This window comes from Montipora foliosa, chromosome 3 (assembly GCF_036669935.1).
Source record: "Montipora foliosa isolate CH-2021 chromosome 3, ASM3666993v2, whole genome shotgun sequence".
NCBI lineage: Eukaryota > Metazoa > Cnidaria > Anthozoa > Scleractinia > Acroporidae > Montipora > Montipora foliosa.
The window spans coordinates 11866473-11878972 of record NC_090871.1 but is presented as its reverse complement, the minus strand read 5'-3'; the positions used below and the strand labels follow the sequence as shown (position 1 = coordinate 11878972).

General features: G+C 41.5%; 1 protein-coding gene across 1 annotated transcript in view; it reads left to right on the top strand.

Annotated features, from left to right (window-relative positions):
• Positions 1-7028: 7028 nt before the first annotated feature.
• The window catches only part of LOC137996771 (uncharacterized), a 20010-nt gene continuing 14538 nt past the window's right edge, over positions 7029-12500 (top strand). The window contains exons 1-3 of the mRNA XM_068842356.1: positions 7029-7266; positions 9118-9678; positions 10682-10934. Coding sequence (XP_068698457.1) covers positions 7065-7266; positions 9118-9678; positions 10682-10934 — 1016 coding nt within the window. The 5' untranslated portion in view covers positions 7029-7064. The remainder of the gene's footprint in view (positions 7267-9117; positions 9679-10681; positions 10935-12500) is intronic.

The window sequence follows — 12500 nt, the reverse complement described above, 5'->3', positions numbered from 1 at the left end:
TTTTTGTAAAGCCTTCGTAGGATGGGCTTCTAATCGCTTGGAGCTTGAGCCTTGGTTCCTACTCAGATTTCCTGCACATTTTTTCCCCACACGGGTTTTTTCTGGCAGGTTTTTTCTGGCCTCCGTTCAAACCGCATTTGCTTTGTTAGCGGTTACTCAGCTCTACTAATTTTTTGTACTTTAGGTTTATATTGTATATACTACTTATCCTTATCGGGCTCATGAGGACTCTTAAGGCCGGCCAGAAGATTGCGCCATCCATCCCGGTCTGCCGCCGATGCGACCGCAGCCCCCCACGAATGCCATCCCAGCTGGTTTCTTTCTTTCTCCACAGTTCTTCTCCATGTTTCTGTCGGCCGGCTTCGTCTCCTTTTACCTTCAGGTGCCCACGTTAGTGCAGTCCTCGAGATGTTACTAGGACTAGTCCTCAATATTTGTCCTATCCATCGCCATCTTCTCACTCGTACAAGGGCTGATACCGGAGTACTCCCTGTTGCTTCATTAAGCTCTTCGTTGCTAAGATGGTTAGGCCAGAATCTCCTCAGAACTCTCCTCAGGCATGTGCGGTGAAACACATCCAGTTTGTTGAGATCAGCTGTTGTCACTCTCCACATTTCGGCTCCATACAGTAGCACGGACAGCACATTTCACTGGAGTTCAGGATGCGCAGATTGGTCTTCTGGCTGAATCTGCCTGACCTCCAGATGTTCTGAAGTCTGGTGAAGGCAATTCTAGCTAGTGCTAGTCGCCTCTTGATGTCCGCTTCTGTTCCACCAAATTTGTCAAGTACTGAACCTAGGTAGACGAAGGATTCCACATCTTCCACCTCCTCTCCTTCTATCCTTATGTAGTCTGTGCATCTGTGGTTCATCCTTAGCGTCTTTGTTTTGCGCGGGTTGATCTTGAGCCCGACAACGCCGGCGGTGGTTACTAGTCTATCAGTCTTCTCCTGAAGATCAGCAAATCTGCTTGAAATCAGAGCAACATCATCAGCATAATCCAGGTCTTCTAGAACTGAAGTAAGCTTCCATCTCAGGCCGCGTTTCCTGTTGTTTGTGTGCCGCATGACCCAGTCCATGATCAAGACAAAGACCTATATTGTACGTCGGAGTTGATGATCCCCAGCCTAACTGGCTGCCTGACTGGCACAAAGCTTGTGAGCTTATATGGGGAAGTAAGCCAATATGGCCTGTTTATCTTATAGTCAAATGCAATGACGGAGCTGTGGTTCCTCAGCCTAACTGGCACCAAGATGGATTGCTTGTTCGGAGTAGTAGGCTATATATTTTGTGCATTAATTAAAGTGTTGTGGCTCACCAGCCATACTGGCACTTGTAAACGACTTGTACGTGCGGAGATAGCTTTATCCTTGGTTGCTTTTAAGGATTTGTCACGTAGTTTGTAAATTGTTTGTGTTATATAGTGTTCAGGATGGTTCTCGCCAGGCCCTCCCAAAATAAACTTATTTGGTTCAGCGAAGCTGTGTTGTTATTTGTTGTGGAGTGGAGACCAAATTAATAAATATTCTCAGATTTTAATTCCCTTTGGGTTAGGAAATGTTACCTGGCTACATCAAAAGAAACAAAATAAACGAAAGAGAGAAATAATGCTCGTACTTACCTGGACAATTTAGGAAATTTTCTCATAGAGATACCAGAAAAATTCAGATGGCTCCATCGGGATTCGAACTAATGACCTCTGCGATGCTGGTGCAATATTCTACTAACTGAGATATGAAGCCACACAGCTGAAACAAAATTATCTTCAATAATTCTCTACATGCGAATCTTACGTTGCCTATCAAGATGGTTCGCAAAAGCGGCCAGAGCGTCTACTGCAACAATTCGTTTTAGTTGTTTAGCTTACTGCTGTGTAACCGCGCAAGCCCGAAGAAACCAAACGGATATGTCCAGAAATTCAAGTAATTAGATGTACACGGATTTCAATAAGCATCACGGAGTGTCCACATGGTTTTGTCCCAGCTTCAACATCACTCGAGTCTAGGAATCTTTGGCTTGTATCTGACGTCATGGCGGCCATGTTCGGTGTATTGCACAATAGTAGACTTCGTGTAGTCTGTTTTTGTTCCTGAAATCCTTCACGCAACTGGGAAAGTTACAATTATGCAAATTAGGGAAAGAAACAAGAAATGAATGGGGCGCGACAGGGAAAAAAAATGTTCCCCCTCGCTTTCTTTTATTCCCGTCGCAACCTAGGTGAAGAAAGAGACTGCTTGCAGTCTAGAAAAATAGCGAAAAAGTCTTTTTCGGAATTTAGCCCTATGATTATGCAAAACGCGAGCGTTTGTACACCAACATGGCCGTCTAATCACGTGAGTGCAAGCCAAGATTACGGACCATTAACGTCACAAAGTGTCTCCCAAATGCTTCGCCTAAAGTAAAGATAAACTACTGCATTTATCCTGACTTTAAAATTGGAGAACGAAGAAGTACTTTTAAACTCTTCGATTCTCATGGTCAAGGGCCGTTCTATGGCAACCTGATGTCGTTTCTTATGAGCATGCCTTTGTCGGGGCATTCAAACCTTCCGGTTCTTGCCTTTGACTTTGGGCTTTTTAGACAGATTCACCAACGTGGCAAAGTAGCTGGTTCCACTCACTCCCTCCCCTTCCGAGGGTCAGTTTTTGTTCAGCGCACACGTCAAATATTTCCATCGCCCCTTGCTCATTTGCTCCTGTCAAATCTCATTAACAAAATTGCAGAATACTGGGCCACATTCAACTTCATTAGCCGGTTTGCTCATTGACAATCACTGGCGATCAAGAACAGTCCAGACCTGAGCTTAACTGCTGAACATCCTGCTACTTATTTGCACATGAATATCAGCTATTAAACTCTGAATTGTTCTTCAATCAATCAATCAATAATCTTTAATTAACGAGGGAAAACGTATCACTATGATCATAAGTTTTCTAACATACGGCCATTAGTTGTATAAAAAAAAGTGAATTGAACAATGCAATAACAAAGAAAGAAAATCTAATAAATAACAAATAAAAAGAAAACAAATAAATAACAACACATGTATACATCAACTTAAATCTACAATCATAACAAAGAACTTAAGCGGTTCCGGATGCTGATATGAGTCTAATTGCTGCAATATGAAATGACTCGATTAATCTTAAGTGACCACCTTTTGTTAGGGAATAACTCAGTGGTAAGAACATGCTCCAAAGCATTCCTTTTACAATTAAAAGAGCTACAGCACTATAAGAAATGGTACGCTTGCCAAAGTCATTTTTTTATGTTATGGTGCAGTTATATTAATTTTGCAAGCTCAAGTACGACATCCCTGTTCGCGTGCGGTTAAGTAATAATAATAATAATAATAATAATAATAATAATAGGTATTTATATAGCGCTCGTAGGACTTGTTTTGCTCTAAACATTGTGGTGAAGTAGTATTCATGAGAATAGGTAACCATCAAAGCTAAGCGGAAGATGGACTGACAGAAAGAACATCAAAGTCCGCCGACAGAAAAGCACGAGCTGGTCGTTTAGTTTCAATAATACGGTCTGAGAGCAGTTACCCCATGCTGGCAAGCAATGAACCAAATAGCTATGAACGCACAAATCATTCATACATTAGAAAGGTTTTACTTCTACGTAGGAGCGATAATTTACTTGCCACGACTGAGTACAATTAATTCATAATGCATTGCCCAAGTCAAGTGGCTACCAAAGACTCATGTCAGAGAAATAGAGAGATTTCTGTTTAATTTAAGGGGAGAAGTAAAGACCAAAAATATCGTTTCACTCGTATTAAGCACCATCAGAAGCACATGACCTTCTGGCACCATGTTATTCAGCTCAATCCAGGAGAAGTCAGAGAACTTCGCCGATTGCTAACAAAGGAGACAGGATATTCAGCAGTTACTCCTGACCTTCAAAGAAGTAATAATTCTGTTGCCAACCACTTCCATGGCCGTAGCTAGGGGAGACGCAAGGGGGGCAGTTGCCCCCAAAAAAGATATTTGAAAATAAGTTAAGGTTGTCTCTTTCCGGAGTGTTGGGCAGACAATTTAAACTTTACTGATATTACCTTTGAAACTTTTTACAACCGATTCCCTCGTCTTGATTGATAAATATATTTTTGAAGGAAATCAGTTTGAAGACATCATAGACTAATCCGTTAGTTAGCGATACATCAATGGTTTAATACTAATATTAATATCAAAAAAAACTTTATTGGGTACACTCAACTTCTGGTAAAACGAGTAGTTTACAAAACCTTTACCTCTAAAAGTACCTGTCTTTCTAAACTTGGACTAACTGATGTTTACTTTTGATGAAATATCTATGAAAGCAGGCCCGTAGGAAAGGGGGGTGCGACGGGTGGGCCCGTCTGATTCACTTAATTTCAGTATTTTCGTTCTTTTTAAATAGTGACATTCTCTAAAACTGTAAAATGTATACGTAAGGCGTCTCTGCGCCAAAAAAATCCATTTTGAAGTTCAAAAGTTATATCCACGCTGTTAAGTTTGCTTTTGGCTTCCTGTTTTCAAATCATAATTCCCTCAAAACGCACGAAATGCAGTCACTGACAACCATATTTTCAAAATTTCCCGGGGAGGCATGCCCCCAGACCCCCCTACAGGCTAGCACCTCCGGCGCTCGTTTGTTCCGTCTTCTCCTTGGATCGCACTCTGCCGCGAAAAACCTCCCTACGGGCCTGGAAAGTAGCAATTCGTGCATCTCTATTTCAAAATTTTCTGGGGGAGCATTTCCCCAGACCCTCGTAACGACTTCCCCCCCCCCCCCCCCTTTCCCTCCCCCCGTTGAAAATTCCTAGCTACGCCCTTGACTTTGCCTGCCATTGGTAAAGATTTGGAGATCATAAATGATGATATTCAAGTTAGAAGGAGTTGAAGTGCTTTTTCCCGCGCGTTGATACTGACCAAGAGCTTTGGACTTTGCTCAGAAACGCTTAGTTTACATGTGTCTGTTAGGACCCCTGCCTGATCTACTTTTCTACACTGTCTGTCATTGTAAGCCGATTCTTAAACACGGCGTTTATAAGCCGTCTTACACACGGCGTTTGTAAGCCGTCTTACACACGGCCTTTGTAAACAGTTTTAAACACGGCGTTTATAAGCCGTCTTACAGACGGCGTTTGTAAGCAGTCTTACACACGGCCTTTGTAAGCAGTCTTAAACATGACGTTTATAAGCCGTCTTACACACGGCGTTTGTAAGCCGTCTTACACACGGCCTTTGTAAGTCGAGTCTTAAACACGGCCTTTGTAAGCAGTTTTACAAACGGCGTTTGTAAGCAACCTTACACACGGCCTTTGTAAACAGTCTTAAACACGGCGTTTATAAGCCGTCTTACACACGGCGTTTATAAGCCGTCTTACACACGGCGTTTATAAGCCGTCTGTAAGCAGTCTTAAACACGGCGTTTGTAAGCAGTTTTACAAACGGCGTTTGTAAGCAGCCTTACACACGGCCTTTGTAAACAGTCTTAAACACGGCGTTAATAAGCGGTCTTACAGACGGCGTTTGTAAGCCGTCTTACAGACAGCTTGTAAGCAGTCTTAAACACGGCGTTTATAAGCAGTCTTACAAACGGGTAAGCAGTATTACCGTGACGCGGCTTTTGTATTAACAGTCTTAAAAACGGCCAGCTGTGGAAAGTCGTGGGGTTACAATAGAGCACTGAAATTCAGCAGCGTTAGGAATAAAGATTCATTAAAACTTCCTCGGATGACGCAGTTTATTACCTAAACTAATTTTTGATGATCCTTTGTTAATTAACTTTATCCACTTCAGTGAATTGTTGAAATGTTTGGTTGTTAGTTGGTAACGCTTACATAAGAAACAAGAGTTATATAGGGTGTTGTCTGTTTGTAGAATTATATAGCATGTTACATGTTTATGTTTCTCACTGTTTTTACATAGGGCCTCGTCCACAGCTGCTGATAATGATCCGTTTTTTCTTTCTCTTCTCGTGATTCAGAACTGTGATGCAAAAATGCTTTGAAATCGTTGGTTACGAAGACTTCAATCGGACTTTTCAACCGTGCTTCATAGCCTTCGCCTTCATCACTAGCGTGGGCATTCCGTTTTCAATACAGGAGCTGATAATAGCAGAAGATCTTCCTGAATCTTGCTTCAAATTCTTTCAAAGTGACTGATGACTGGAAAACCAATCAGCTTTGGAATTGAGTAACGATAACAAAAACAGCAAGGAGCAAAACAATACCTTTACATGTTGCGCACGTGCATTTTCACTCTTCAGTGCATTTACTTTCTAAGTGTTCCGGGGGAAAATGGTTAATAATCCACTGGGTTACTCAAATCGTATAATTTTCTTAATTTCTTTTTATTCGATCTGCAAAGGAAAATATTACATAATTTCAGCTTCTATGAACTACAATAAAATACGGACTACGGCGCTTAATTAATTTCAACAGATCTCACATCATCGATCACTTACTTCTGTGACGATATCCAGTAGATTAAACAGTCCTCAAACTTCGGTACCACAGGTTAGCAGAAACATAAAAACAGGTCGGTGAACAAACAGGTTAGCATAGATCCGTTGGCAAAACGTACCAGAAAAAGTGAACTTTTTTCGTGTTATCCGGTCTTAATAATGTTGTCAAATGTCAATCAAGGAATCAATTAACAGAATCAAATAGGCTATTTTTTAACAAAACACTCAGTAAGCTAGTCTCCTTCGCAGCCGTTTTTTGGGTTCTTTGGGGGGAGCGTTGCGTGACATCCAAAAAACGGCTGCGAAGGAGACTATCAGTAAGCACGCAAGGATATGTGTCCATTCTCCTTCTTAACATACTCGCCACTTGTGACAGCTTTCATTAAAACTGACAATTTTTTGAAAAGGTTGGAATTGTCGCAAAAAGATGATAGAAAACATCAATTGATATTTTGATACAACTTGTTTCCACACATAACCATCAGGACAAGATCATCGGATAACCCCTGGGCATTAATTTACCCACACTCGTGATCATAGTATCACGTAACGAGCACACTTATCCATCCGAAAAAAGGCGCATTGTTTAGCTTAAGTGGCAAAATGACTTCGCACAAGCAGAGTCTCCCTTCTTTTGCTTCCATTATATCTGTTCTGTCAATCGTATTTTACTGTGCTGGATTTCTGAGGGTTGAATTTGAGTTGGCCGAGCACAAGAAAAGAATAAATGCTATTGAGAGCGTCGTAGAGGTTCAGCCGCCGACAAGCAGACCGAACGTCGGGCAGACAAGAAAGAATGTTACCGGTAAGTTTCTCTACTTAACTCTGTTAAGCAAATCATAGAGATGTCGTCATGTTTTACATGCATTGATGAATCTTTCATTGGGATTTTCGACTGAAAAATAAACAGCTTAGCAGCGCCAAAGCATAAAGATACCTAGGAACGTTAACAGCCATGCGTTTACTTGGTTCTACTAAGCTTCGGTATTCTCACGACTTCTGTCAAAATGAAAAATTTGTAAGGTAATCAAGTAAGATCGACTTTGTATTGTATAATGGCAGAGATCTTGCTTTCGAGTTTCGCACTGGTCTCACGTGGAAATCATGATCAGTTCCATAATACTGCTCTGTTTTGCCCGACAAATGGGAAACAATTAACCCAGTTTTGTCCAATAAATTATTTCTATTCCGTCGCCATGCAGACAGGCAAGGGGTATAAAGGAAACGAAAGGTACGTCATTTAAATGTCTAGTCGTTCTAGCGCTGGAGCCGGCACTAATTGGAGACACTGTAAACTGAAATTAACAATAAAAGCAAATCAAGTCAAATGTTAGTCCTTTGAAGAGGAGAAACCAGAGTACCCGCAGAAAACCTCTCCGGGAGCAGAGTTGAGAACCAAGAAGTAAAGCCACATAATTATGACGCCGAGTCTGTGAATCGAACCCGGGCCACATTAGTGGGAGGCGAGTGCTCTCACCACTGTGCCATTCCTGCAGCCCCATTCGCTGACATTCTCGAACTTAGGGCTTACGTCGACCTTTTACGCAAGTTATATAAGGACGTGGAGCGATATTGTGTAGTTAATCATTGCAGACCTCGTTATTATTAAAGACACTGTTTCAATTGGCCGCAGCAATTCAAACCAAATGACTTCCAGACTGTTTTCATTCCAGTATCCTCTTCCGCAGGGCGATGATGAATACAAATACGAAAAAACTGAATTCCTTTTAATTTTCTCGAAGATGACGATAGTGATAAGAAAATCATAAATCCCGATCGAACTTTTATTAATTTTACAGGTTTAGGTGTAGGTTTGTGTTTGTATAAATATGTACTTGTGAGTTCTTTTATATTTCTCTTTTTGGACACTAGTGTGACTGATTAATAAAAGAATGAATAATGCAGAGTTTCCAGAAAGGTTATCACCTGAAGCCACGAAATTTGTTGTTCCTTGTCAAACAGAAGTCGCTTGAAAGAAAATTCAAAAATTCATCCACTCTTTGAATAAGCATATGCTAAAAGAAAAGAAAGCCGATGATAAATAAAGGCTTGGATTGGTTTCAGTTCTTGACTCAAGATGGTTTTTGAATTAAACAAGTTTAACTAGGCGATCTTCGACTTGAAATACACCGCGCACCGGTGGCTCAGTTGGTTGAGCATCGGGCTGTCATGCGGAGTGTCGCGGGTTCAAACCCCGGCCAGATCAACACTCGGGATCTTAAAATAACTGAGGAGAAAGTGCTGCCTTTGTAATTTCATCTGCAAATGGTTAGACTTTCAAGTCTTCTCGGATAAGGAATATAAACCGTAGGCCCCGTCTCACAAATGTCTTCTATGTTCATAAGGTCCCTGTGGGACGTTAAAGAACCCAAACACTATTCGAGAAGAGTCGTCCCCGGTGTTGTGGCTGTCCTGTCCTCTCCAGCAGAAGTGGCCGGCTTGGCGGTGTGGTCTCTAAAAAGGCTTGTGGTGTATAAGGCCACCTAAGCAGAAACAGCCACAAGTCAAAAAGGGACTTTGCCGAATGCTGGTATATACATGTAGATTTAGATACACACCTTATATAACCTTTCCCCACTTTTTCTCTCTCGTGAGAGACAGTGTTGAATGCCCTTTAAATTTTGATTCATCTCTTCCATTGATTTCTTTCTTTTAGAACTTGAGCTTTTAAGACTTACAAGACGCCAAGCGGATACAACTCAATCCTGCCTATCATGTCCCCCAGGCCCTCCCGGTCCACCTGGACCCAAAGGAGAGAAAGGATCACAAGGACGAAAGGGCAAAACAGGAAGAAACGGAAAGAAAGGTGATCAAGGCTTTATGGGATCGCCGGGAAAAAGTGGTAAGCAAGGCATTAAGGGGCCTCAAGGAGAAGATGGACCCAAAGGACAAAAAGGAGATGTGGGCCTGCCAGGCAACCCGGGGGCTAAAGGAGAACCTGGTGAATCAATTTCAGCTCCAACAGTGGTTGTTTCTCCTGCAAAGTTGACAGTAAGCGAAAGCCAATCAGCTTCGTTTCAGTGTTCAGTCGCGGGAAATCCTCAGCCAACAGTGGTGTGGAGTAGGGTAAACAGTCAGACAGAGGTGAGCCAGTCAGCGGTATCAGGAAGAATGTTGCGTTTAAGAAATGTTAAAGAAAGTGACACGGGTATTTATCGATGTTCTGCGACAAACATCCTGGGGAAAGCTCATGCAGAGAGCCAACTGGAAGTAAATGGTAAGCGTTTATTATTCAGGGATCTTTTAAGCGTGAACGAACTAATCACTCGTTGACTGAGACCCAAGCTTCTCTGACTTTCTATGCCCTTTTTCGCTCCCACGATATAAAAATTCCATTAAATGAATGAAAAAGATTTAATTTATTGTGCTGATGATGAGTAGAGTGTAACCCAAAAATACCCGAGTGGATTCGACCTTATGACCTTCCGATTATTAGTTCTTGTGCTGTTCCTGCCACGGCGGCGAGAATGCTCTTTTCGACAATTTCAGTCCTAGCAGTATAGCAGTACAATTCGATGGTAAAACACATTTTACTCCTGAGTGGAGCACTGCAATCTTTTCTCTGATTTTCGAGTGATCATAGAATATATACATCTCTTCACTTGTTGCTTAGTTTGCCATCTCTTTATCTTAGTCCTCAACTCAGTCTCATTTAGTCCTAAACTTATGTTGTTATGTTATTTTAATTCCTGTGCACCTTGCAACCAACCTCACCAACACTAGGTAATTATAACAGGATAAAACTAAATACATCCTGTTCTGATCATTAAGAATGTGATAACATGACGAAAGCTTCCGCCTTCTATACCTGAAATAATGAATGATAATAATTGTCACGCTAATCGCCGTCGCAAGTATAGCAACGACGAAGTTCAACAAGGTCGAACCGAAAGCATATGATGGCGCCCCTGGCTGCCGCTATACGGTCCATGTGTGACCTTGGAACATAGCTTACAGCCAGCTAGAATCAGCTGTATGCTGGTTTTTCCTGAGAGGGGAAAACCGCAAGACCCGGAGACGGAAAGACTGGAAAGACCTTCGGAGCAGAGTAGAGAACCAACACAAACTGAACCCACTGATAACATTTATCGAATCAGTATTTAACGATATCCAAACTAGTCTCAGCAACAACAACTGGCAATCAATTCTCGTATAAGATAAGAATTTCAGTGTCAGTCTTAACTTGCTGTGATAAAACATGAAATTCAACTTTGTTGCAGTTCAGCCATCTGTTTCTCTTCATCCTGGACCTCTTTATATCAGCGTGGGAAGTAGCGTTACTCTTCCCACTTGTCACGTGACTGGTCACCCCACACCAGACGTGAAGTGGAGCAAGTCTTTTGGTCAGCTTCCACAAGGGAGGGTGCTGAGAAATAACAGAGTCATGAGATTATCAGACGTCCGCAAAGCTGACTCTGGAGACTACGTTTGTACTGCAACTAACCTTTTAGGAAGGATTGTAACCTGGCCTTCGTCGAAGGCGGACGTGTTCTTGCTAGCTACTTTAGATGAAATTCAAAGCTTGCAAAATAATGTAATCAACGAAGGCTGCTTGGCTTTCATTCGCTTAAATAACATGGGAAAAGAAGACGCCCGAGCCGATAGTCGCAAACGGTTAAGGGAAAGCGGCTCACAGACTGACGGGGAAGATGCGTTCGATGAAGCCGACGGCCATTGTCTTAGCAAACTAGATGAAGTCAGTGAAAAGCTTGACAAAGTGCTAACAAGACTCGGCGAGTTAGAGGCTATGCAAGGTAGAGTGGTAGAATTGGAAAAAGAAAACAAAAGTTTACAAGAAAGCCTGAACATCGCTCAAAAAGACATCGTCGACCTGAATTTGTCTTCAACCGCCACGTGTGCAACACTGGAAACCCACGCAAAGAATCTGGAAGACCTCAATGCTAAAATAAAACATCTTGAATGCCGCAACATCAAGTTAGAAGCATACACAAGACGTGAAAATTTAAAAGTGTTTAATGTTCCAGAAGGAAGAGGTGAGTCAACTTCTGCTGAAGATCAATTAAAAAAAGTGATGCGCGATAAACTTAAGATCCCAGAGGAAGATATCGAACAAATCCGTTTCGAACGCGTTCACCGCATCACTACTAAGAAGAATACCAGTCGAGGACAGAACTCCAAACCTAGGCCTATTATAGCTAAATTCAGCTTCTTTCAAGACAAGGAGTATGTTTGGTCTTTTGTTAAAAACTTGAAAAACACCAACATTTCAATTGCGAATGATTTCCCCCGGGAAATTGATGAAATACAGAAAACGTTATATCCCATCTTGAAAAAGGCCAAACAGAGAAAGCAAACAGCCTATTTTAAAGTTGATAAGCTAATTATAAACGGGCAAATCTACAGAGGTGAAGAAACAACCAATCTCCCATACTATGGTCTCATTATGGACACAAGAAACAGCGGAAACCAAAGCCAAAGCGGTCACAGCGCGACAGCACATCTATAGTTTAATTTAGTTTAAGGTTTATGTGTGTAATAAGTGTTAAACTACTTAACCCTTCTTGTTTAATTAGAAATGTGAATGCTCCGGAAACTTCTTACTTCATACGTTACTGTATGTTTTTTTGTAGATTAATAATTTGTTTTAGGCGAACATTATCGGTTTATGTGCATTATACTTTCTTGCACTCTGCTATACCATCGTTTTCATTTTCGTTTTATATGACTTCTTCTATAATATCACTCCCCCGATTCAGCTACAATGACCGATCATTCTCTTAATCTACTATCTCTCAATGCGAGGGGACTAAGCAATTTCAGAAAAAGGCGAACAATTTTCACGTGGTGTCGGAAACGAAACTCGGATATAATATTTCTGCAAGAAACTCATTCGACATTGTCAACACACTTAAAATGGAAAAACGAATGGGGTGCAGAACTTATTTGCTCCCATGGGAGCTCAAACTCTCGAGGTGTTGCAATCTTGATCAAAAAGGGTCTTGACTGCGTTATTCACTCTCAGATTGTAGATACATCGGGGAGGTATATCGTTCTTAAAGCCGCTATCAAAGATAAAAT